The following is a 25,221-nucleotide window of genomic DNA, read 5'->3' as shown; positions in this document are numbered from 1 at the left end:
AGACGTAACACTAGAAAGATTTGGGGGGGAAAAAAAAAAGTAATGACATATTTCTTCAAATATCTTTTCCTCAAAGATGCTTCATGAAATTAAGTGATGTCTTTTAAATAGTTGCCTTGTGATCAAACCCACAATGTCAGGTTGACCACTGACTTTTGAATTCACTGCTCAGTTGACAAAGTGAAAAGGATGCAAAAGCTGTGTGCAAACCTTTCAAGCAGGATTTTAGCATTACTTAGTTTTCTTTCAGAAGAGTTTAAAATGCATTCCAGTTCTCCAACAAAGTAATAATGACTGCTTCTGTGGAGACATTACAATAATCTATTGCAATATAGAACTGAGAATCCAAAATTAAAACTTATGTCATAGTTTTACCATGGACAATCAATATTCCAGCATGAAAGTGTTCCGGAAATAGGCCAGGACTCAAACTGCAGCTCAGTTTGACTGCCTGTCAAATTGATTGTGAAAGGGTTGTAACTAGCAGTGGCAACAAACAGTGCAGTGTATTTTTTCCTATAACAAGGAAACTAAGCCAGCTCAAAGATTAAATTCCCACTATTCTGACTGCTTGTGTTGGGTAACAGAGCAACCCTGGAAAGTGGGGCTGACTCCTGTTTATTTGCATAGTGTGCAACCTAACCCACAAGTAGGATTTCTGATAAATATTGCTACTCAGTCTAGCTTTTTTAATGGGTTGTAACCTTTCTAATAATCTGACCAGAGGAAAAGTGACAGTATTTCTGACATTACCTAGCAACATCAACTTTTTTCCGATCATCAAAATACTCCATTTCACTGGTGGGGGTCTGCAGGAACACAGTAGGCAACTTTCCTGCCTTTCTCTTTTCATCTGTTCCATTTTCTCCATCTGAACTGCAGAGGGAAAAATAAACAAATAATTAGAAATCCAGATAGAAACGTGTATTGCAGGATTCATAGTGATGTCAAATGCCACTGCAACATATTGACAATACAGCACATAATAAAGAACATAATTATGACATATCTTTCATATTAAGGTCCTGAAAAGTCTTCATCTACTGACTTGACTGTATTATACATTTGAACAGTATTCTTAGCTCCAGTACTGGAATTTCAGCAAGAGAGGAAAACTGAAATACTGCCATGGATATTTCAGCGCTCATAAAATTTGTAGCTTTAGTTTCTGTTCCAAAGAGTATGTCTCGTTTAGGAAAAAAGCATTCCATGTTCAGTACTTAGACTCAGATGACTAATGGAAATTAACTTGTTTGGCAAGCTGGGAGAAAAACATCCTGCATGACAGTATCTAGTGCTTAGCAGATTATTTGTGGTTCAATGTTGCAAGAGGAAGATGGGTCCTGTTTTGCCTCTAACTTACCTCTTCTGTGAGAGTCCACATGCAGAATTTTTACAATAAAGGTTCCTCTACAAGTACAAAAAGCACTGGTTTTATTTTACAAAAGCACTGCCACCACAGTGCATTGTCTTTGCACATCACATGTCACTGCCTCAGAAATATATGTTAAGGAACTAGAGTCTGAAGGCTGAGAGAGGTGCCATCAGAGCCTCTCCCTGGCTTCCCTTTTCATAATTTTCTAATAAACTATTAACTCAGAAAATTTAGATTGAAAAAACTGTCATTAATAACTGGGTCTGAAGAATGACAATACTTTAAAGTGACATGACAAATATATACAAATATCTGCCTGTGGAAACCTGACACCTCAGAAAGACTCAAGCATGCTCTTAGCATGAAAGAACAAAGCCAAACTATATTGCCCACTAATTAAATGCCTGGCATGAATGACCCCATTTACAGAGGCTTTCCATTAAAATGTTTAATTTCTGCCATTTTACAGCAACACTACAGCCATCACGTGACAATGTCTTTACTACAAACAGTTTCTTTTCCAGCTAAGACAAAAGTTTTGCTAACAGAGGTTCTCAGACTGATTTAATCTCTCTTCTTTAAGGAAGGACAAAAAAAGATCCTTTGCTTTTATTACACTCTAATGAATAAGATCAGAACATCTTAATTGAGATCTAATGAGGTGTTATCCTACCTCACAGCTAAACTAGAGCTGATGTCACAGGACAAATGCCATGGTTCTCAAGGCATTTTATGTTTATATACAGCAGCTATTTCCCTATCTCTTCCTTCCTCAACCCTTAGCACTCCCCAACACAGAGGCACTGAATTGATACTTCCTAAGTCATATTTTACGTAATTGAAAGGATTACAACAGTAATAAAGGATTAATAAGGAAGAAAACTATTATTACCCCATACCTTCACTCTTGGATCAGCTCTGCCTGATCACAAATCATTAGCTTTTTTTTTTTCAGCCAATATAAATTAGAATTAAACAGACAATTCACAGGATTTAAGTAGAACCCAATCTGCCTGAAAAACCCAAACAAACAGCTGTTCGAAGTGGTTGAGATTTTATGCAGACAGAACTACCAACTCAAAGTGCTCCGTGCAAACATAGGCGAGTCTGCAAAACCTCAAAAGGTCTTGTTCACAGTCTTTGTGATCTGTTATATTTCTATGCCCCAAATCCTCGGGCTCCAAGGGCAGCCAGAGAATACCAGACGTGAGTGGGATAAGGAAAGGATGAGGCAAAATCGTCAGCTTCAGTCACACCTGCATTTCAAAAGAGCAGCTCAGCATGGAAACTCCCAAGTGAATAGGACTACATAACACAGCAGTGTTTTTAAGATGTAGTTGCTTGAGCCTGAAGCCTGACTGGTGCCCATCATTGCCTTGGGCAGTCTGTTATTCTTACCTGGCAATGCAACTGATTCAGGTGGCCTGTCTCACACCTCTGTATTAAAAATAACTTTAAAAAAACCCTATAACACAGGTTTTAGTGTTTACTTACACCTGTCAGCATGGTTAGATGCTTTGCTACTCTTAAATGCTTTTTTTTACTTACTACCCTTATTCCTTTTTCCTCATCCATAAATGAGTCCCTACTTCACAGTTAAACCTATGAGCCTGTTCTATCCTATCTGTCTTCCCCACTAACTTCTACTATTTCTGAATCTCTACTGTCTGAACTCATTCCATCTAGCTGCTTTCAGATGGCAGAGAGTTTGGGTATCTCAACATGCTAATCCTGCTGACAGTTGTGTGTGGAAATGCTGAGCTAACTCACACCAGTCTGGTCACCTCTCTAAGATGGTCTTCTGCAGCTGAGAACAATGACAACGTACCCAAACACAGATGTGAGAAGACTCACCCATGCAACATGTGCCAATGGCAGTAGCAGTTGGCTGTATTCTACTATCTGACATGGTTTCACTATGCCTATCCTTCACCCTACCTCCTATATGCCTTCTTCTCATAGTGAAAATCTACCTAAGGATTTGTCCTTACACGTTTGATAACTATAGCTCCACACAGCACTCAGTAGGTGGTTCTTAAGTATCAGAAGAACTTTAGAAGACCTCCTGGAGAAGATTGTTCCTTCCTAAATCTTCCTTTCCTTTTCTAAAACCAGTAAAATATTGTTTATCTAGTCAGAAGTAATTTAAAGCAGTTCTTACATTTTTGTGCATGAGTCACTATTCACAAATGCTTTGTAAAAAGACCATAAAAGTCAGGAATCCATAAAAAAAATTAGATAAAAAGCATTTAAGAAACAAGTGAAGCTAACTACAACTGTTAGCGGTAGTTGCACATAAAAGAACTGTATTTGCAAATATCAGGGCAAAGGAAAAAGACTTTGAGACATCAGGATTGTTGATACGAAAATAAAAGTTTCTCAAACTGAACATATATTGTACATTTGGTACTACTACCAAACCCACTTAAAATAACATCTAAAAGAAAAAAAAATTGTCTCTAGTTTCTAAATAAAGAACAGCTGTCATAGGGAATATTTTCAAAGCCAAGGCCTATACTTACTACGGGATCATACATTGTATGCAAACAAGTTATTATAAACATTAGTTGTGTTTAAGGGAAAGTGCTATGAAATCCATAAACCAAGGCAGTGGACTAAGTTTCATTCTAATGAAGTTCAAAAATACATTATTCATCAATATATTTTAAAAGTCAGAGGAACTTCCTCTCTTCTGGTCTGAATCATTTCTGTGAAACAAAAACTTGCTGGCAGATGTACATAAAGTTCTTTGTACTGCATAAAATTTTCTGAACTTCAAAAGGTTTTCTTGTTTGTCATTAATCTTCTCCTGGACCAGAAGAATTCAAACTCCCTGTGAATGTTATAATGTACCATATTAATGGGATTTTTTCTAGAGAAAAAAAAATTAAACACATTAATCTAAAATACAAACTTTTCCCTGTTCCCTTCTAAACCAGTTTGAGTAAGAAGCACTGAACAAAAATAATAGGTCGCAGTTTGGAAAGTGAGCCTTAATAAACAACAGTTGTCTTTGACAACCCCAGTACAGAACCAGACACAAACACTTCTCAGGCATACATAAGATACCAAAAATTCCAGAACTGTACGGTGGTTACTGTCTTTAATTCCCTGCAACCACACAAATTCTTCTACAAAGCTTTCTCAGGACACCACTTGGTCTACCTAATAAAAGGTCTAAAAGTTCAGAAGCAACAATAAGTTGTGACAAACCAGTCCCCTGGTCCACAAATTACAGATCAGTTTTGCAGGAGGGGAAAGGCCTGTTGAATAACTGGAGAAGTTAGCTACAACTTAAATTTTTTGTAAAACTGGAGCCAAACCAGTATTTCCCTAGGGTTTAAAGCTGATGCAGAGTTGGTGCAACATTCCTTCTGTGGATGTAGCATACGTATCAATCACCATGTTACCTTAGAAGCCCTGTTGTTCTGCTTTGTTTCTTTCATACAAAAAGTATTAATTTTGCAGCAGCAGTTAGACTGCTATATTACTGCAAATGATCAACCAGTAGTGTGGATTAATTTCTCCCCTACTGTCCACAACCATGCTTGTACACCATGGGTGAAAATATCCATCACAAAGAAATTCTGTATCCCTTAGTTGTGTTGGATTTACTTGGCAGATCAAAAGGATTTGACAAAGGAATCAAAGTAGTGTGAAAGGTCCAAATGCTAAGAGATAGTGTTATTTAAGCTATTCTTACTCCCTGACACTGGTCTCTAATCAGAAACTAAAAGCCAAAGGAAGAGACTCCAAATACTTAAGGATCCCAAATCATGGAATCTTCTGAAGGAAGGAATCCATAACGATCATTGAGTCCAACCCTTAGCCCTGCACAGGACCATTGCCAAGAGTCATACCATGTGCCCGAGAGTATCATTCAAATGCTTCTTGAACTCTGTGAGGCTTGGTGCTGAGAACCACTTCCCTGGGGAGCCTGTTCCAGTGCCCAATCACCCTCTGGGTGAAGAACATTTTTGTAATATCCAATCTAAACCTCTCCTGACACAACTTCAGGCCATTCCCTCAGGTCCTGTCACTGGTCATCACACAGAAGAGATCAGTGTCTACTCCTCCTCTTCCCCTCACAAGGAAGTTGTAGACTGTGATCAAGATGACAGACTAGGGCAGGCTTTGGAAGCAGAGGAGAATGAGCAGGATGAAGAGATGTATCTAAGCAGTAATCCAGGAGACATAACTGAAAACATGCTTCAGAGAAGACTGCAAGAGGGTATGATGAAATGTACCAATGCTTGAAAGGACACTCTGCTAAGCACACTGCAGGTCAGAGGTCTCCTCCTAGACACTGACTTTCCTATCACATCGTAGAGGAGCAATAATCTCAAATTACCTTGTACTAGGACTAAAGTCTTAAGTCTTCTTTCAGAAGATATCATTCCACTAAACATCTTTTCTATGCCACACCAGTCTGAACAAATTTTTTTTGCATGTGTGATTAGATTCTGGAGTGCTTTATCTGATGGGCTTGCTTTCATACTATACACAATTCCATTACTTCACACCTGGACCGAAGAAAATACCTTTCCACAGTAAGCTCTCCTGCTGTCCTCTTAGAGCAAAGTGGTCTCCCTACTGGAAAAACTAACAAAAGTGCACAAGCTGAGGACTTAGGTGTTATCTGTTTGTACAGTCTGTTCACTCAAAGCAAAATGCCTCCTGTAGCTCTGTAGTCATGCTTCAGTGTTAGGTGGCACACAGCACTGTTTATGTGAGAAAAGACATCTCCTAAAAACAACACCTCAAAATAATGTCATGACTTAATCTAAGACCAAGTATCACTTTTACCATGTAAATGGAAAGTCAAACACTATCACTGACACCACCAAACTATCAAAAAAGGCAGAAAATGACCTACAACTACCCTAATCACACAGGACCAGAGAGCTGCTTAACAGCTGCTATAATAGATGTTAAAGATGGCCATAATGTATCAATTTGGTATTTATATAATTCCATATATTTAGGACACAGCTTATGCTTAAGGCTGAAATCTGAAAGAAGTTAAGCAGCTGATTCTGAAGTACAGTATTTTGTTTGTCTTTTGTATATCAAACAAACAGCCAGCAGATGTATTTATACCAAATACAAAGAGCAGCAAAGTATTAATGTGTGTGGAGATGTGAAACCCTGCATGAATGGTTTGTTAATAAGAATAGGTATGAACCAGACTGAAATTTAACTACCTCAGGTTGTTCAAGGAGCAGGTTAATTCTCTTCTCATGAGATCAGTCAAACATGGCATAATGGAGGCAGAGTTACACAGCTGCACATTAACTGTATAAAATAGGCATGTGGATGGGCAAACATGCATACACACCATGTGTTTCCCTACGCATTTCTAGGATGAAACATGTCTGCAGGCACAGCTGGAATCTTGATGTCAGATGCCACCAAAAGAGGAACGAACCCAATTGTTAGGGACTACCTTAAACTCTGAATCTAATTTTATACATGAAGGTAATTAATTACAGAAATACTTGCTGTGCTTTATTCCATGCCTATCTCTTGGAACACAATTACTCACTCGTGAGTAGTTTTGTATGTCTGTGTTGCTATATCTTTATTAAAAACACGAATGAAATTTTTGAGTTAATACTGAAGAGAAACCCCTCTAACACTGTTAAAGACAGAGGAAGTCAGGTTTTTCTCCCCAACTGAATAGACATTTCACATAATAACTAGATCAAGTTTCACACTGCCTTACCACTTGGACATCAGCAAGATCACTGTGACACTGCGGACGTCATTAGCAAGTATGTAAATTCTCTGCTCTAAATACCATCTATTATTAACTGTCTGTATTCCCTGTCTAATCAAAACCAGACTGGTATCAAGTTCCATAGAAAAAACAACAAACCACAAACCAGAAGAATTCCCTGTGCTCTGAAACAAGAGACACTATAACAAGATATTTTATTAAGTTAACACTAGAATAGGAACACAAGCCATTTAGCTCTCTTGTCTTTTCATGAGTTTCCGTTTCATATATCCACTTCAAAAAGCAAGAGCCCTCTCATATGTATCTTCACTCAACTCCACACATTCCCACGATGCAGTTTTCATGGGAGTTTCAATAGGGTGACCAACAACTATTTATCTGAACAGAAGCACAGACAAATCTAGCACACGACACAATTTTTCCGGGTGTAGAAAAGAGGGTAAAGGTACTTAAGTGCCCAGTCTACCAATTGTTCTATACCAAATCCAACAAAAAAGACAAATACTAGACCTATATACAATTCATATGTTCAATACATCTATCAACCAGAGCTGCTCCTTAAGTCAGGCAGAAACACCACAAATCTCTGTGAAAAAACACAAACATCTTTGCAAATGAGGTGTGATCATCAGAGCATAAGCATAAAGGTTTGGCCTCATTACCTGAAGCTACATCTCTGGTATTTGGAGGAAGAACTCCAGAGCAACATGCCTCCACATGAGGCATGTTTTTCTGCCAGTTTTCCAGCATTAATTGTGGTTTCAAAAAAAATTAAGCAGTTACATCAGACTGAAATAGGATTAAAAAAAAAAAAGACACCAGCAATCATATTAACAATTGTTATTAAGAATGCACAAGTCAGAAACGAAAGCAGAGTCTGAGAGCAATCTTACCAACATTTTTTTTCTATTCTCTGCTTATAAAAAGTGAAGCTGCCATGAATCACTTGACGAGCAATGTCTGTGTTATGGCACTTCTAGAAATAACGACTTACTATGCAGTACATAACGTGTTTTAATCAATGTACACAAGAAAAAATAATTTTGGTTCTTCTAGTAGGTTACACACAAAGAAAAGGATGCTGATCAGGCAGCAGTTTTGTTGAGAACTGGCATTGATAACAGATAATCCATAATCAATAATAAGATTTCCCTGTTTCAAGTGTAAAGTGTATTAAAGATATATTCTGCTTCTACATATCTATGTACCTTTTTTGTAAGGTTCCCCAGCAAGACTAGTGCACAACAAGGCCAAATGAAAAACATTAACTGAGATGAAAATGAACATCTGTGTCTATCCACCCTATTTCATCACACCTTCCTTGTTTAAAATGGAACAGTAAATGAGGAGACAAAATTTGAAGTTTCAAGGAATATCCAAGTACATTTTTGATGTTTCATCAAGGATAGATGTGAACTAAAGTAAAATCAGTGTTGGAAGCTCACTGTTCACCAAGGATCTGGCAATGCTGAATTTCCCATTTTTGTATTTGCAGCCTATGATTTTTCTTACAGACCTGCCTAGGTGTTCATGGGAAAGCCCAGAACAATGTAGATAATCTAATACAAAAGCTACTATTTCACAGTAAGAAATACCAGCTCCCAACAATAGGTCTAACCAACACTAATTGCAACAGTGCCTTTGACAGTGACACTGAATATAACAAACCATTTTCCTTCCAAAGTCTTGGAAAAAAACAGCCTTATTAGAATCAGATGTGACATGTGGTGGCCAGATTGCTGCTAAGGCCAGCTGAACTTTATTTTCTGTGTTACTAGGACAATGAGCCTGAATGCCCTGAAAGCCTCCTTCTTCAATATGAACTTTTTCACTGGCCAGACACTGTCCTTCATGGCAAAACACACTCTCTCCTATGCTGGCCGTAGCATGCTTACATGCATTTTAAAATTTCACAAAAACAAGTAGGTATGTATATAATTATGTTATTTACTGAACTTTCGTATTATAACCTTCCTTCTTGTCCAGAAAAAGGCTGAAAAACCTACATGGTTTTTTTTGAACTAGTATAGCACAGGTAAGGTAAGGTAAGGTAATGGCCAGTCTTCGCGAACGAAGATTTGGGGAAAGGTCTTTTACCTTTCCAGCCTGCGCAATGGATTTTTTAGGTGAGACACAGCAGGCGCTGAACTGAGCCCACCCTTTAATCCTAAGGTTCATCTGCCGGGGCCAAGCAAGCTTGGACAATGGCAGTGAGGTCCTCAGGACGTAGGTTTGTTTAGAGTGACCTTCTCATAGATGGATGGCCTCACAGGGCTAACGGGTTCCATCTGCCCGGGAGACCGAGGAATCGAACCCGGGTCGCAGCAGTGAGAGTCCTGCATGCTAACCACTAGGCCACCAGGGGTCTCAGTATAGCACAGATGGCAGCTACAAAAGCACCATCAAGTCTTTTGTCTAGGTGGTCTATCCCAGAGGGCTAAACTGAGGCACCTGCTGGAATGGGTCTTTGTAGAAGACATGCCTAGGTATGGCTGGTTTTATGGGGGATGTACAGACCTGTTGTTTTATAGTAAGGTAATGAAAAGGCTTCTCCATTCTATCCACAGAGGATGAAGGCTTCAGTCTGCCTCTACATTCCCTACTCTGCTGAAATTCCCTGCTGCCTATCTGCAGTCTGCATATTATTTCCTGCCACTCTTTCTGGAACCTTATTAACCTCCCTAACCTTAGTGTGCTATTTTTCAAGGACAGAGGCAGAATACAGTCAGTGCAGGTAGAAGTTTAGTTAAAGGAAGTGAATACTTCAGTACAGCACTGAAGCCCAGTTACCAGAGAATTAAGAAAAGGTAACTGTGTTCTCCTTGTACGTACAACCCCTTTTACTCAACTGTCCCACCTCCCAGTACTTGATTCTATTGCTGTAATGATCATCCCAGCATGAGATGTTATGCCATTTTGCGAAGATGAAACAAGGACCCTACACAGTGGGTGGGCCAAAAGCAGTTGCCCAGGTCCTCCTGGAATCTTCTACTCCCCCTTGCACTACCTGGAAGGAAAAAGAGGTGTTTTAAATACTTGTAAATAATTATAGCCTTCTGGCAAGAAAACATAATCTCTCTCTAATTTTGGGGTAGTTCAGAGATCCTCTAGATAAAGCAAGAAGTTTCTCCTCAAGGAAAAGTGAAGGATCAGAGAAACACTTGTCCTACCATGCTCCTATTATCTGCAGTGAAATTAATTCCGTGATGACAACATTTAAAGAGGCTTTTGCTAGCCGGATTCAGAATGGCACCTATGAATTTCAGTTAAAATAATTACTGCAAAAGAGGTCTGTAAAGAACATTAGACCAAACGCAAGATCTCTATGGTATAAGAGTAACACAAGTCTAAAAAGATTAATTTAAAGGATATATATGGACTTTACAACAGATATGTACAGAGCAAGAAGATCATTAACTCCAGCAGCGGTATCATTAGATAAGCACTTATTTTCTAACCACATGACTGCAACATTTATGGAGATAGTGGTATGAAGACAATACTCTGATACTATGTTTATGCATCACCTGTCAAATACCAGCAATAAATCCTGCTGCCCAAAGCTGATCTGTAGTTGCATAACAAGCATTTGTCACAGACTGCATATAACCAGTAAATGCAGCACATTCAGGAATATTTCAGGTTAGCCACATGAGACAACCGGGTGGAAAGAAAACGTTGTTCAGATCCATATCATGCATTTACACATGGAACCATTATTTTTAAAAAGCTGCTTTTATAACTTAAGCATGCACATAAAGTGAAAAAAGTAAGAATGACAGGGGGAAGAAAGGAAAAAATAGAAGGAATTAAAAAACATCATCATGAACAAATGGAGGTTAACTAGGTTGAAAACCTTTCCTGTGACACCTCAAGTTTAAATGTTTCATTTGCAAGCCTATCCTTCTTTTCAGATCATATGCTACAATTTTAGCTATAAAAATAAGAAGAACTACCAGGGAAAAATTAAAAAATATGATACTTAACAGACATTAATATCTTCATCCACTGAAAGTACACACCTACACCTTTTGTCCTTTGCAAAAAAACAGTAGAAGTTTGGCTGCTGGAAAGAAGCTAACCTGGATCAAAGCTGAAATAAAACTTTGAATCAGTAATAAACCATCTCCCCTTTCTGCTCTGCATTTTGTATTTCTCTCAAGTAAGAGACTTCAAGAAAAAAATAATTCGTGAATAGTGATTACACACAGGTCAGCCAATTTTCTTTTAACTTATCAACTGATAAACAGTTATTAGGAAACATCTGTTACAGTAGAATAATATTTCAGACAAACAAACCATAAAAATCACATTCTCTCTTTGTCCAAAAGTACACAATTTGCTTGCAAGCATTTTCCACTGCTTTCAGTAGCATACTTTTCCCAGTATCTGCAAAGTATTTTTGCTCCAAAAGGAAAAAAAAAATCTAAAACCTTCCATACTTTTCAGACTCTCAAGGCCCAGCCTTTTAATTTCTTTAAGTTACACTCAGTAACCAGACATTATGCTGTAACCATAAGGGGACAGAATGTGCCACAATATTAGCTGTATGTTACCATGCAGGAACTCAGCACATCACACCAATACAGACAGACTGAACTGTACCAGAACAAATACTATCTGTGGCACCAGAAAGTGCTATAGTGACTTCAGAAGAAGCAAGTATGGGTGAAAGCAGAGGGATGCTGACACGGAATATGAATTGCTTGCTACTACACTTCTGCCATTTCTCCTTCATGTGCCACACTCTTGTTTTCAATGCTAAAACATCTGTTCCACCAGCTGTCTCTGCAGCAGGGCTGACAGCTTCTAAGGCAGGTTCAGTGCCACCACAAATATAACACATCCCACTTGCAGGTCAGAAAACTGAACCTCCTCTAAATACAAGGGTTAACCCCTTTTTGGTCTGAGGCCAGATCAGGATGTAACAGTCAAGAATCACCACTTGGAAGGTTTTTTCCATCCTGAAATTTTTTTTTTTTTTTATTTGCTTGGGAGGAACTCCACGTAATGAGAAACTTTTGGCACATCACTGCTTTGGGTCTGCATAATAACAGTGCCGACCTTACACACAGTGTTACCTCTGTGGTCATAAAACTCACATAGATCTACTGCAAACTTTGTAAATATATAATTATCACTAAACATGTCAGAGAAGCCCATTTTCTAAATCAGTATGAACGTACTTAACCCGTTAGCCCTGTGAGGCCATCCATCTATGAGAAGGACACTCTAAACAAACCTACGTCCTGAGGACCTCACTGCCATTGTCCAAGCTTGCTTGGCCCCGGCAGATGAACCTTAGGATTAAAGGGTGGGCTCAGTTCAGCGCATGCTGTGTCTCACCTAAAAAATCCATTGCGCAGGCTGGAAAGGTAAAAGACCTTTCCCCAAATCTTCGTTCACGAAGATGGGCCATTATTATGAACGTACTTAACTCTTTTGTATAATGTTCCTGAATCACTGGCAGATAAACAGAAACTTCCCAGTTTCTAAGCCTGAAATAATTAAGAACAACTAATTGAACAACAAAAAAACCCAATCCAAAATACTTCTACAGCTTCAATTTTTCAGAAGCACCTATCCTCCAGGGACATCTTTATGATAGCAACAGAAGCATATCAAGCTATAAAGTCCATCTCTAAACTGAACAACATTTTAAGTGTACCTCCAGGAAGTATGGTTTCTGTATACACACACTCTACACACACATCTCTGTCTCCTGAGCTTTGGAAAACACAAAAAGATTCCATAAGCCTCTATAACCGTGCTAGCATTTGTTTTTTTTTCAAATAGAGGTCAGCATGAGCTCTGTTGGTTGTATATTGTTCCCTGGAAGTACATGAAGGGAATGAAACTCCACCATATCCACACACACTTATGCACAACATTTTCTAAAAACAAATCTGCAATAATTCAACTTCTGGAAAGCTCACTTCTTGCTGAATCAAAACTACGATTCTCCTCTTCTTCAGCTGAACAATCCCCCATAAAACTTCTCATTAGTCAAATCAAATTTACTTGGCTTCTGAGCTAACTCACAGTTACATGAATACAACAGTTTCTCAGAAGGATCCAGCTACCAGTCAAATAGGACTGGCAAACAAATTTCAACTTTGTTTCCAGCCAGCAAATGTTTCAACAATTTTCTAGTCTAAGACAAAGCATTTCAAGTTTTTTTGCCTACCCCAGGTCTTTTCAGCCTCCTGATGCCCAGGCTAGTATTGCTGAAGATTGTAGCCTACAGCGTAACAGACCTCCCAGCTTTCCTCTGCATCACACCTACTGAACAGCAAGAATTGACAGCTAAAAAAATATCATAGTATCATAGCAAGTGAGACTTCCCCATTTATCACGCTGGTTAAGACTGACCTTGCTTCTAAAACTAGCTGATTCAGGACCGAAAGATTAAACACCTGGGGTCAAAACAGTCAGTCAGTTCGTCAGCTGGTATACATGCACTGTCTCTGAGATCAAGCTTTCTATGCCCTGTCTTGGGCTCCTAGTTCTGTTCTCAAAAGAAAACTCAGATACAGATCTTGCATACCTGAAGAACTTGATTAGGTTCATTGGCATAATTCTGCGTGGGGGATCAGGATCCAAGTCTTGAAGTCAGAAGACTCTAGAGAAGGTCTGGGAATTATGCCTCATTTGTAATGTGAAGTCACTGATGTGATTACACCATTCAGGATAAAGGACACTTAGAAGACACTTTGATTCCCAGTGCTCTCTAACAAGCAAGTTATTTCTGGCAACAGATTTCACTGTGATACATACTTTGGGAACACACCTGCTTAGAGATCAGGGATAGAACAGCTGAGGAAAAAAAAACAAACCACAAACCAAAAAAACTTCCAAAACCCACAGACCTTCTCAGTGTTTCTTTCCAGAGAAAGAGCTAGCTGCTAGTAACTTGTTCGCCTTTTTCCTGGAGGCTAAGATAAAATTTTTCTGAAAAATAGTTCTTTGGGAAGAGGAATCATCTCAGATTAGGAGAAAGTTAACTATCTAAATTTCTTTTGAGGAGAAAGCCCCGCAGTCTTTAGATTCTTGTTTTGCAGATGCTTAACTTCTCAAACACTATCCTTGGGACTGCCAAGACCCATGTGAATTGGGAGGCTGGTATGGAAACAGGCAGCTGTTTGATTGCAGTAACATTTTCACATGATGGTCATTGCCATGGCATACAAGAAACTAAACAACTCGAGATCTCCACAGGAAGCCAAAGACCAATGCAGGAGATGAACCTTTAACCCTTGATGCCCCCAGTCACCATCAGAGGCTGGGAAGGTCAGCAGCCCTGGGGGAGTGCAGAGAGTCCTTCGGCCCATGGGAAGCCCTTTGACTTCCCTACCTTCCACCAGCCCGACAGCCTTTGCCACCCAGCAAGGCCTCCTCTTCCTCATGGAGAACATTAAGTACTTTCGATATGTACACCTGCCCAATTTTTACAGTACCTCCTAGGCTAAAAAGCAGAAGTCTCAGTATGGGTATTGCCACAATGGGCAAGGACCATGGTGGGGAACCACGCCAAGGCAGGCGACCGACCACTGCCTTGCCTTGTCCCATCTGTATGTGACACAGAAGTCACACTGGACTCCCATTTTACTGCCTCGTGCCTGTATCAGACTTTGTGAACTTCTGGAAAAGCTCTGGGTTTTCTTGGCACCCAGAAGAGAGGATCACAGCTTCCCACTGGAGCCCATGCACATTGCCGTAAGCGATAAAACACAGCTGCTGTACTTCAGAAAGATTTCCAGGCTGCTGCGTGAAATCACTAGAAGCAGTATTTATATGCGTTGCTCCTAAAGTATAACTTCGGAGTTCAACGCTGTGCTCGGGTGCGGACCTTGGCTGAGCGGGGGTGTTCGCGCTCCATTTAAGCCTGACCGCGGAGCCCCTTTGGCGACTCTTCCCGGGGCACTTCGAGGCCCGCGCCCCCCAGGGCGCGGCCCCACCGCGCCGAGGGGTCGCCCCGCCGCCTCCGGGCCGCGGTTCCGCCGAGCGACTCCTGGGGGCCGCCGCCGCTCCCCCCGGGCGGAGCCGCCCCTGGCGGGTCCCCCCTGTCCCGGCGCGGGCAGTACTCACAGCCGCGGACCGCCCCTGCTCTCCCGCCTGCCGGCGGCCCGCACAGCCCTCGGCTCCTCCGCATCGCACCGCGGCTCAGTCATGAGCACCATCGGCACGGCAGCACCCTGGCGCCCAACAGCACTCCACCGCCGGCGGGACGGGCCTCCCCGCTCCGCTCCGCCCTCGTCGCCCCTCCCCCGCGCTCGGCCGGCTGGGGCCGGAGCCCGAGCCGCCAAAAACCGGTCGATCCGCCCGGCCGGGGGCTCCGTGCCGGCCCGGGCCGCGGCCGAGAGCTGAGGGAGCGCTGCCGCCCCACGCTTCCCTCGCAGCCTGTCCTTTACGAGCCTTAAATTATTCAGTCGGGATGCTGTGTCGCGTGAGACGCCGCCTCCCGCCGCTCCAACAAAAGCCGTCCTTAATGTTTTATACGGGGGAACAGGAGATACGCGCTTTCAGACAGGCGCGGTCCCGGGGGGGAAGGCGGCCGTAAGCGGGGCCCCGGTTTCTGTCAGCGTATTTCCCCGGTGACTCCTGGAAGCAGGCAGTAGCCTAAATATCGATGCTGGCCTCTGGACGGCTTGTACTAACGTGAACTTCTGAGGTGACTAGCTGATATTTCCATTTGTGGCAGCCTCAGGTGGTTTTGGTTCCTTTGTCATGAGCAGCACCCCAGGCCGGTTTGTCGGCCCAGAAAATCACAGAATCACAGAATCGATCAAGTTGGAAGGGACCACAGTGGGTCATCTGGCCCAACCTCCCTGCTCAAGTAGGATCATCCTAGAGCACATGGCACTGGATTGTGTCCAGACGATTCTTGTATTTCTCCAGTGAGGGAGACTCCACAGCCTCCCTGGGCAATCCTTTCTAGTGTGCTGTCATCCCCACAGTAAAGAAGTTCTTCCTCATAGTTTGGTGGAACTTCCTTTGCATCAGTTTCTGTCTGTTGTCTCTTGTCCTATTGCTTGGCACCACTCAGCTTGTCTATGAAGATGTTGTGAGGGACGGTGCTGAAAGCTTTGCTGAAGTTGAGGTAGACACTATTCACTACTCTCCCCTCATCCATCCGGGTAGTTGTTCCATTGTAGAAGGCAACTGGGTTGGTCAAGAGTGATTTCTCTTCAGTGAATCCATGCTGACTACTCCTGATCACCTTCTTGTCGTCCGTGTAGGTAGACATGGCCTCCAGAATGTGATGCCCAATCACCTTTCCAGGACTGAGGTGAGTTTGACTGGCCAGTAGTTCCCTGGCTCCTCCTTCTTGTTCTGTTTGAAGACTGTGGTGACATTTGCGTTCTTCCAGTCCTCAGGCATCTTTCCTGATCTCCATGGCCTTTCAAAGATGATGATGGTCAGCAGTCTATTATATTGTCTGCCAGCTCTTTCAGCACTCGTGGATGTATCCTGTCAGGGTCCGTGGACTTGTGGATGTCAAATTTCCCTAGGTGTTCTCTAACTAATTCCTCCTTGACCAAGGGAAAGTCTTCATTCCAACATTCTTTTACCCAGGTCCACTCAGTCAGAGATCCCTGAGGGCTGGTCTTGCCAGTGAAGACCAATGCAAAGAAGGTGCACAGTAGCTCTGCCTTCTCTGCATCCTCTGTTACCAGGGTCCCTTTTTCATTTAGTAACAGGTCCATATTATCCTTAGTTTTCCTTTTGTTATTGATGTATTTCTAGACACCCTTCTTGTTGTCCTTGACATCCTTGGACAGATTTAGTTCTAGATGGGTCTTAGCCTTCCTTGTATTATTTCTAGTAACTCTGAAAAAATGACCTAATATTGTGCAAAAAAGATCAAGTATGACCTCCCCCGGCCTTCCCTTGGCTTGTGCTGGTGGAGCTATGGGGCAAGTTTGTGCCCTCAGGAAAGTTAAATTTAAGGAAGCATTTGGCACAAGTCATCTTGCATGGCAGGCACAAACTGTCAACATGCATATGAAAAATGTTTTCACTGCCTGCTTAATGCCCAAGTCAGGTTTCAGTTTGGTGAACTAATACTTTCATGAAGTTAAGATGGAGGTTGTGGTTGTAAGGATGCAATCTAAAGAGTGCCAATCTTGGGAATGAAAGTTCACAGTAACAACTCTATAAAAAGGTCTATTTTCATGTTTTAATGTATTAGAATATATTAATAATTATAATTATTAATAGAATTAATAATAGAATATATTGGTTTCTTCCTAGCAGCCAACTGTTCACATGAGGTAAGGGGAGAATATGTACAGGACAGTGGCTTCTGTTAGTGGATATCTGTGTAGGAAACAGATACTAACATACATTTCAGATTAAAAAATGTAAGAAGCAAATTAATCACCTCTGAGTGGCATTGTTAAGATTACTTGAATACTTAGTCTTTTGGACGTGCAAGAAATGAATTTTGGGTATTGCAATACATTCAGGAAATCAGTGAAAAGAAAGAGGTGTTAATGGTGAAGATGTTCAGGACTGCCATAGCTTCTTGGGCACACAGCAAATGTGAGATTGCTGTATGATTTTATCTAGGCTGTGTCGGTTTAATTAGCTCCAGTCCAAGAAAATGTGAAGACTGTAAACCAAGCTGCATAGAAAGGTAGACATTTAAAATGGCTGTATTTCTGGGAAACACCAATAACTAATGTTTATGTATTGTTTAACATAAAAGTCAAGGCATATGTGGAAAAAAATGAGGTGTAATTTACAAGAAAGATTGTTAGGTCCTGCACCTGTGAAACATTGATTGCTTCATTATGCTTCCCTGTGGAGCACCTGAGTGAACTTTGCACTGCTTTGCAGAGCCTCTCCCACTCCCTTATGCCAGAGACAACCTGTGGCTGGATACCAGCATCTCATTTATCTAAAGATAACAGAATAGGGGCCATTTTAGCTGTCTGGACTGTGAGTAGAATTGGAACTGAAAGGATTAGGGAAGGCAGGGTTGGAATCCCATGTCTGTTCAGGCTCAGGACCCTTTTTGCAGTGCAGCAACCCATGTGAGGTTTTGTGTTTCCCGCGGATTTTTCTCATGTAAGTGTGTACTAGGCGTACACGGGATAATTAGAATCAGCAGGAAAAGTGACTGCCTACCCCTCATCTTGTTTTTGGAGGCTTCTCATTGCACTAAAAATGTATCTGCTGCTAATTTAGTCCTAATTATGAGGCGGACTTGTGGTTGAATAACTCCTGTGTAACTATATGCACTTCAGCAGAACAGTGCTGGATTCTGTAAGTGAAAATCTGACTTTTAGATATTTGAATAAATAAAATCTGCTGTCTTTTGAATGGCTATATTTTCAATCTGGCAGATTTAGCTACAGGAGATAAATGCTGTTTTGTTCACTCATCTCCAGAGGTTCCTGTCTCTGCCTCAGTGGTGCAAGAACTGGAAAGGAGTTGCTTGATTGCCTGGAGCTCAGTCTCTGTTTTGGTTTCGTCTGGCTCCATTCTCAAGGTGTGCAGAGCTCTCTGATTTAAATAGATCAGTCAAGTTATTTAGTGTAGAAGAAACTTACTCTCAAATAAATTGATAACTAGAGCCTAAATGCTAAAAAATTAATCCTGGCTTAATACTTTTTTCCATATCATGATACCTTAACTCTTGTCAGAGAGTTGGTTCTGGCAAATTGCCAATACATGCCTCCTTAGTGCAGTTTGTTATCATTTGATAATGACAGTGGAAGTATTGAGCGATGACTATAGCTTGTGATTTTTTTGGAGGATTTGAAAAAAAAACTGTGGCCAAGCTCTGTCAAACTGTACGTGACACAGCAACTCCAGAGTAAGAGGACACACTCCTGAGTGATCAAAGTTCTGATTACCAGGATTCCCAGTAACATGCAATGAGGAGTGCTCTATATGAAACAATCAAATCTGCAGCTGCTCATGTTGGTGGAATATACTTGAAAACCATATGCTTTTATTTTCATAAAGTCTTACAAACACATGCCAAAAGTGCAAAGAAGCTTTTACTGTACTGTGATAATTGTTCATTTATATAGATATGGTAAAGCAAGTATTTGAAGACCAACCTGTCACCAACAGACACCCATTCTTGTGCAAAAATGTGGGCTGGGTTTTTCTCTAATTGATGAAATGCAGACTGGGGAGAGAAAGAGAAAGTAGTGTACTCTAAAATTACTGATTCCTGTTTAATACCTGCAGTACTAGTGATGCCATGTAGGCAAAAACTGATGTGGTTCTGCTCTGAAGAGTACATAAAACCTCAGAGAAGGTTGGGCGTTTTCAGTAGCTGGGACCTTCAACATTATGTATAATATAGCAAAGGATGAAAAATTAGAGGTGAAACAATGTCACTGTAAAAGATTTCAGATACTTATTAAATCACAGAAAAGCAGAATGGGGAGAGACTCACAGAGTCATTGAGTTCATTCCCTGACCCAAAGTAAGGCCTCCTATTCTTGTGTTACTCCTGACAAGACTCTTGTCTAAGTTGTTCTTAAAAGTCAGCAATGTGTCCAGGCAATTGATTCCAATATTTGCTATCATCCAGGAGGCACCCTCAAACCCTAACATGGTCCTGAATCCTTGTTGCTGAAATTTAAAACCCTTACTTCTTAATTTATTCAACATGAACAACAGTTAAAAACTGTCTCTGGTTTGCCCTCATTTTCATCTTATCTTTAGTCTCAGGTAAAACGTACAAATTGTTTTCTGGACTTCTTTTTTTCCCTATGAACTGCGTCTAATAGGTTCAGATCTTTTCTGAAGTGCCTTGCCCCAAGCTGGACACCAGTAGCCTTACAAAGGCTGCATAGAGAGGAGATTAAGAGATTACTTCATCTATCCTATACACAGTACCATTGGTCATATTTCGTAGTAAAGTGTTTATGTGTTTCACAACAGGGTGAGGCTGGCTAAGGTTTAGTGTTCAAGCACTATGACCCAGTGAAGCTTTCATAAAGGACAGCTGAGATGTTGTTCTCCTCTAGTATATTAGCATCAATTTTCTAGATTTGACTAAGTATGACTGTCTACATATCCTTTGTGTATTTTGCTCTGTTTTTTTTTTTCCAGTCTGTTTCTTCAATTTATCAGAATAATTATGAATCCTATCTTGAATGATATGAAGAAAGAAAGAATAAAAGAGCCTAATGGGGCACACTGGAAAGATCTGTATAAAAAGCAGTAGAACTGCTGCCCAGGCTTAGAGATTCTTGGATAGGATATTGCTGTTTAACAATAAAAAAGGCAATCTAGCTGGAAATAAAGAAGGTTAGAGATTGGCTTAATCAACAAGGTTTATTTCAGTACAGTCAAGGCTATTCATACAGTATTTCTCAGTTTATATGGCAAGTATCAGCATGCCTGAATGTGAGGAAACTTACTTGGAAAGAAACAAAGCAGAAAATGAGTACAGTGATTGCCGGCATTCTGTGTACGTTGAGCACATTTCTCCTCAGTAGCGAATTTTTCTGTATCTCATTGCAGGTGCAAAAATGTATTAAGAGATACAACCTTAATAGTACCTGAATGCAGGTACTTTTGGCTCATAATTCATTATGTATGTCTTGTCTTCAGTTTTTTATATGATATTCTGCATTGGTAGGATTCTGTGAAAGCTACAGAAATTCTAGGAAGCCATTAAGTGTTGAAAGACTTGCTAAGTGAGTCCTTGCAGCTGAAATGTGGTAGGAAAGCAGTCTTATGGTAAATACTATAGAAATAGGAGCTGTGATAGTATGAGACACAAACTAATAGACAATTGGAAAGGTGTTTAAACAGTGAAAAAAAATCTGATTTCTAGAATATGTACAAGTCAAACACAAGTCAGAGTGAAACCAGGCTTACAGCTTGGGAGATGCACAGTACAAAAGAAAAAATAGCTGCACTTGAAGGGTGGTGCAGCATTAGAAGTTGCCCCGAGAGGCTATGGACTCTGGAGGTTACAAGACTCAGCTAGACAAGGCAATAACTGATCTAATCGGGTGTTGATAATACTCCTGCCTCAAGCAGGAGTGTTCAAAAACAGTGTTCAAGTCACTCAGCACACTTGAGGTATTCTCAAAATAGATGGAATAAGCCAGTGCCCAAAATAGCCTGTGGAAAATAACTAGGGCCAGAACACAGAGAGTGGTGCAATTTTGTAAGGAATGAAAAGCAGTTTTGGCCAGTTGATTCTCACTCCTTGCCTGGGTTAAGAGTTTAGTAATTTACTTGTTTTATTTAAAAGTGTGAGATTACTTTATAGAAACCCATATCAGGTCGCTGTTTTCTTCTGGGCAGTTTACTGGAAGTCTTATCTGCCTATCCATTCCTGTTTTTTGTTTAAGGTAGCCTGGGTTACTGTATTGATTGAACTCTCCTTTGGACAGGGAAGTATATAGGGCAAATGGAGTAAGCTAGGCTGAAAGGTAGAGTATTTCTCATCACAAATGTTGAGGCATACCGAGGCTGTTTGTCGTGGCTCCATACTAATGCAGTTGGATGAACTAGGCTACACTACAATCATGGACTGTAACACCCAGCAGGAAAAAAGAGACAAACTGTATCACAAAACTTCTGGCTTATTGGTAATGTGGTGTCAGCCCACCTCATAGTGAATGTGTAACACATTGTACTTGTGCTCCATCAAGACATTTACAGTCGTATTTATACCAATGACCTTCACAAGGACCTGTGTAGGGCCACAGAGGACGCACTGCATACTGTTGAGTCTTGCCGCTGTGCCTTGCTGGGCTATACTGATCAAAAGAACAGTATGGGAATGAGGGTGAATGGAAAAAAAGTGTTGAAATAAAGTAACATTCCTCTCTCTCCAAATTGTTCCCGACAAGTTTTTCATATTGTGACAAAAGCAACCTTGTGACATGTAATAGTTCAGTTCTGCTACCTGTGAGAAGGCACTCAGACGGTTGGCACACGGAGTGTCTTCTCTTAGTTCATAAGGAAAAAAAAGCAGTTAAGCCATGTTTTTCATGCAATATATTACCCTGGATGCCTCATGGGTGGCAATGCTAGCACGTTAAAATACTGTAATGACTAGATCTTGTAATTTAAAAGGATAGGATCAAATCCCATGGCAGCAAAATGCATTTTTCTGGATTTATAATACCTATATATATATATATATATATTTATAATAAAAGAAATATGTTATCATTTAATATATTGTCTAGCTATGCTGGAAAAAATAAAATGCAAATATTACTTGTTCTACTCTGGTGGATCAGATTAGTTTGATTTGTCATCCTCTGATTATAAATGTCCAAGGAAATGCTGGGTGACATCCAAGTGTGACATCTCTGTATACAGATAACTGGGACAAAAATTTCAATCCAGGTACAGCTGTATGTTTAGGACATCAAACAGATTATGTGCATCGAATGAATAAGGTACATGCATGTGTATAATTATTGAATCTGTGTATCATAGGGGAATGCAGTGGATCCTTTTTGGAACCAGATATGCATGCATGCAAGCAAACATTCACAATATGTCTAAATATAGTGATCATTTTGTTGAGAGAAACCTTTGGTCATCTAGTAGTCTCTGAAGAATAGCAGTATGGTATGTTAAGTATATAAGAAAATGAAAATTAGCTTCTTTGAGAATAAATTGAATCTTCCGTAAGAAAATATAGTATCCAGACATTCCAGAAGCTTAGGAAAGATTTGTTCTCACCCTTAGAAGAGGAAGATTAAAGTGAGGAACACAAGATAATGGGAAAGAGTGGGTCATTCTATCAGTTTTCTCACAGTTGTTACATCAGATGGGGTTGTGAATAATAAGCTGTTTGACTGAGCTGATAGAGTTACTGTTCTGTCTCATTTAGAACTAAGAGCCGTATTACTCTGGAGGAAGAAAAAAACCCAAATGTAAATATGTCTTCATAGTCAGGCCACAAAGTGTAAATGCCAAATCCCGGACGCAAGCCATTGAACAGTAAAGTGGTTGCCAATGTTCCAGGTGCTCATAATTGAGCTATAAAGGCAACACACCTATTAGAAGGTGGTAAGTATATGTCTGTCTTCTTAACATGGCGGCTTGAATTAGTCTGAACTAAGCCTCAGCTTTACAGCAGTACATTGGAAGATTCTGACGGGTATAATTTCAATGCAGAATTTAGTTTAAAAATGTTTATTTTTCTACCAAAAAATTTTCAGAGAGAAAACCTAATGTGGGGATAATTTCTTATGCCCAACCAAAAAACCATCTGTAACAAAAACATCTTTGAAGTTTATGTTACTAGTTGCTGCACGGTTTTTCTGTTATTCTACTGTATGCAAAAGATAGGTAAATATTAATGCCAGATCACAGATGCAAAACATGTGTTTTGTGTTTAATTTATTTATGTGTTGTAATGCAACAAATGAGCTGCCAAGCCAGGATTAGCGTCACGGGACTTTTTGACTCCCATTTCCGTGAGTTTACATTTAGAAAACAAATCTCTCCATGCTGTACATTTTTCTGTATTTTTAAAAAAATTGTTTATAATCTTTGTCTAATATCAGCATTACTGGCAAATACCAAATCTTCTCTCTTTTTTTTTCCCCCCCAAGCATTTAATGTCCAACCTGCAATGTGATTACTGCTAGGATTGATTTAAACATACATAGCAGTATGACATTCACAGACCTAGTGGTCAGTAGTCCTGATCTAAATTGATGAAAAAACACATTTTCTTTTGTTTAATATGTTTTGGTTTTTTTTTTCCAGAGTCACTCTCAAGATTGGTAAAAACCAAAAGGCTTGAGATTTTTCTAAAGTTTGGAGATCTGGGTACAGGGTATTGACTCACATTATAGGGATGGGCTCCAAATGGGAGGTTGAGATCCCTGTTGTTTCAGCATGTATTTTGATCTGGACTAGTGAAAAATGTTCTTTTTCTAATGTCCAAACAACTCTATACATTCATGCTGATAAAATGCTGCATACACATGTGGCGAATACTTTTATCAATACAAATTTCCCATCTATAATGCATATAAAGCTGACATCTCAGCTATAGCTCCAGAGACTTAATTTGCTTCTGAAATCAGCTCTGCTCTATGTCAAGAATAACATACTGCCATGGTAATAAACTGTAAGCTCCCCTTTATGAAATGTTAATAACCCCCTGGATTCTGGCAAATTCATGCTCTTCCACATGGTGCCAATTATAGAGAGATGAAAACAGAGGTATATAAAAACTTAGGCATATAGTCAGTTTTTGTCCTCAGGCATGAATAATTAGGATGAACAAGAACAATCATTAATATAGTAAATTTTCTCTGTGGGTGCATCTTCATATATGTGAAAAATGGGACTGTATTGAAAATAGAGTCTGAATGCAGTCTGCATTTATTTTTCCCAAAAGCATTTTACCTGATTTTTCGTGTGGCTCATTTTTGCATAAATGTATCATGACTGTGACAAACACATGAAAAGCAAGTTTGATGGGAGCTCAGTCCAACTACTAGCTCATTGTGTGCTATCATGCATTCTTCTTATTAGATTGACTAGTATTCACAGCCTGGTATTCCATCTTTGCTATTGATAGAGGTATCATTTCACATCAGGGCCTTATGGTCATATTATCCTTACTAAAACAGCAATTGAGTAAACTGGATTTTTAGAAGGCCTGCCCCTACCACTCAATACTTGGCAGGCAGGTTGATTATTGAGAAATCTGAGGTAAAGGACTCTGTTCTTTGTAAGGCCCAATCATGTTGCTGTCAGAGCATGTATGGCAGCTTTTTGTGTACTGTTATCTAGTGGTAAATAAAAAAGCAGGTAAATCTGTCTGCCCAGTGTTCTGGACAGGACAGAGAAAAGAGGACAATCTTTGTATTTCCCAAATTAGAAGTGATTAAATGTCACCTTCTTGTTTTGCACCCTCCTTATACCACTGTATATACTAATGTCCCATGCCTGATTGGAAAATGAGATTGAGAGGTATACAGAAACAGATGTGGATTTTTTGTTTAAAAAACAAGCTCTAAGTGATTAGTTCTAGATAACAGTCTTTGAAAGTTCTAATTAAAACTTAAAATTTCTGTTTCTGTATTATCTGTCCAAACTTGTGGACATTATCTCTCTGACATTTGAGTTGGAAGAAAGG

General features: G+C 40.1%; 1 protein-coding gene across 5 annotated transcripts in view; it reads right to left on the bottom strand.

Annotated features, from left to right (window-relative positions):
• GRAMD2B (GRAM domain containing 2B) overlaps positions 1-25,221 on the bottom strand; it is a 43,263-nt gene that overhangs the window by 16,725 nt on the left and 1,317 nt on the right. For 3 of the 5 annotated variants that reach the window (XM_027670886.1, XM_027670887.1, XM_027670884.1), the window contains exon 2: positions 754-876. In XM_027670886.1, the coding sequence (XP_027526687.1) occupies positions 754-876 (123 nt within the window). Of the gene's footprint in view, positions 1-753; positions 877-13,662; positions 13,765-15,203; positions 15,335-25,221 lie in introns of those variants that run through there. The other 2 variants (XM_027670885.1, XM_027670888.1) reach the window with 2 other exon arrangements.

This window comes from Neopelma chrysocephalum, unplaced genomic scaffold (assembly GCF_003984885.1).
Source record: "Neopelma chrysocephalum unplaced genomic scaffold, ASM398488v2 Primary Assembly neopelma1_96942, whole genome shotgun sequence".
In the NCBI taxonomy this organism is placed as follows: Eukaryota; Metazoa; Chordata; class Aves; order Passeriformes; family Pipridae; genus Neopelma; species Neopelma chrysocephalum.
This window is presented reverse-complemented; position numbering and strand designations above follow the sequence as displayed.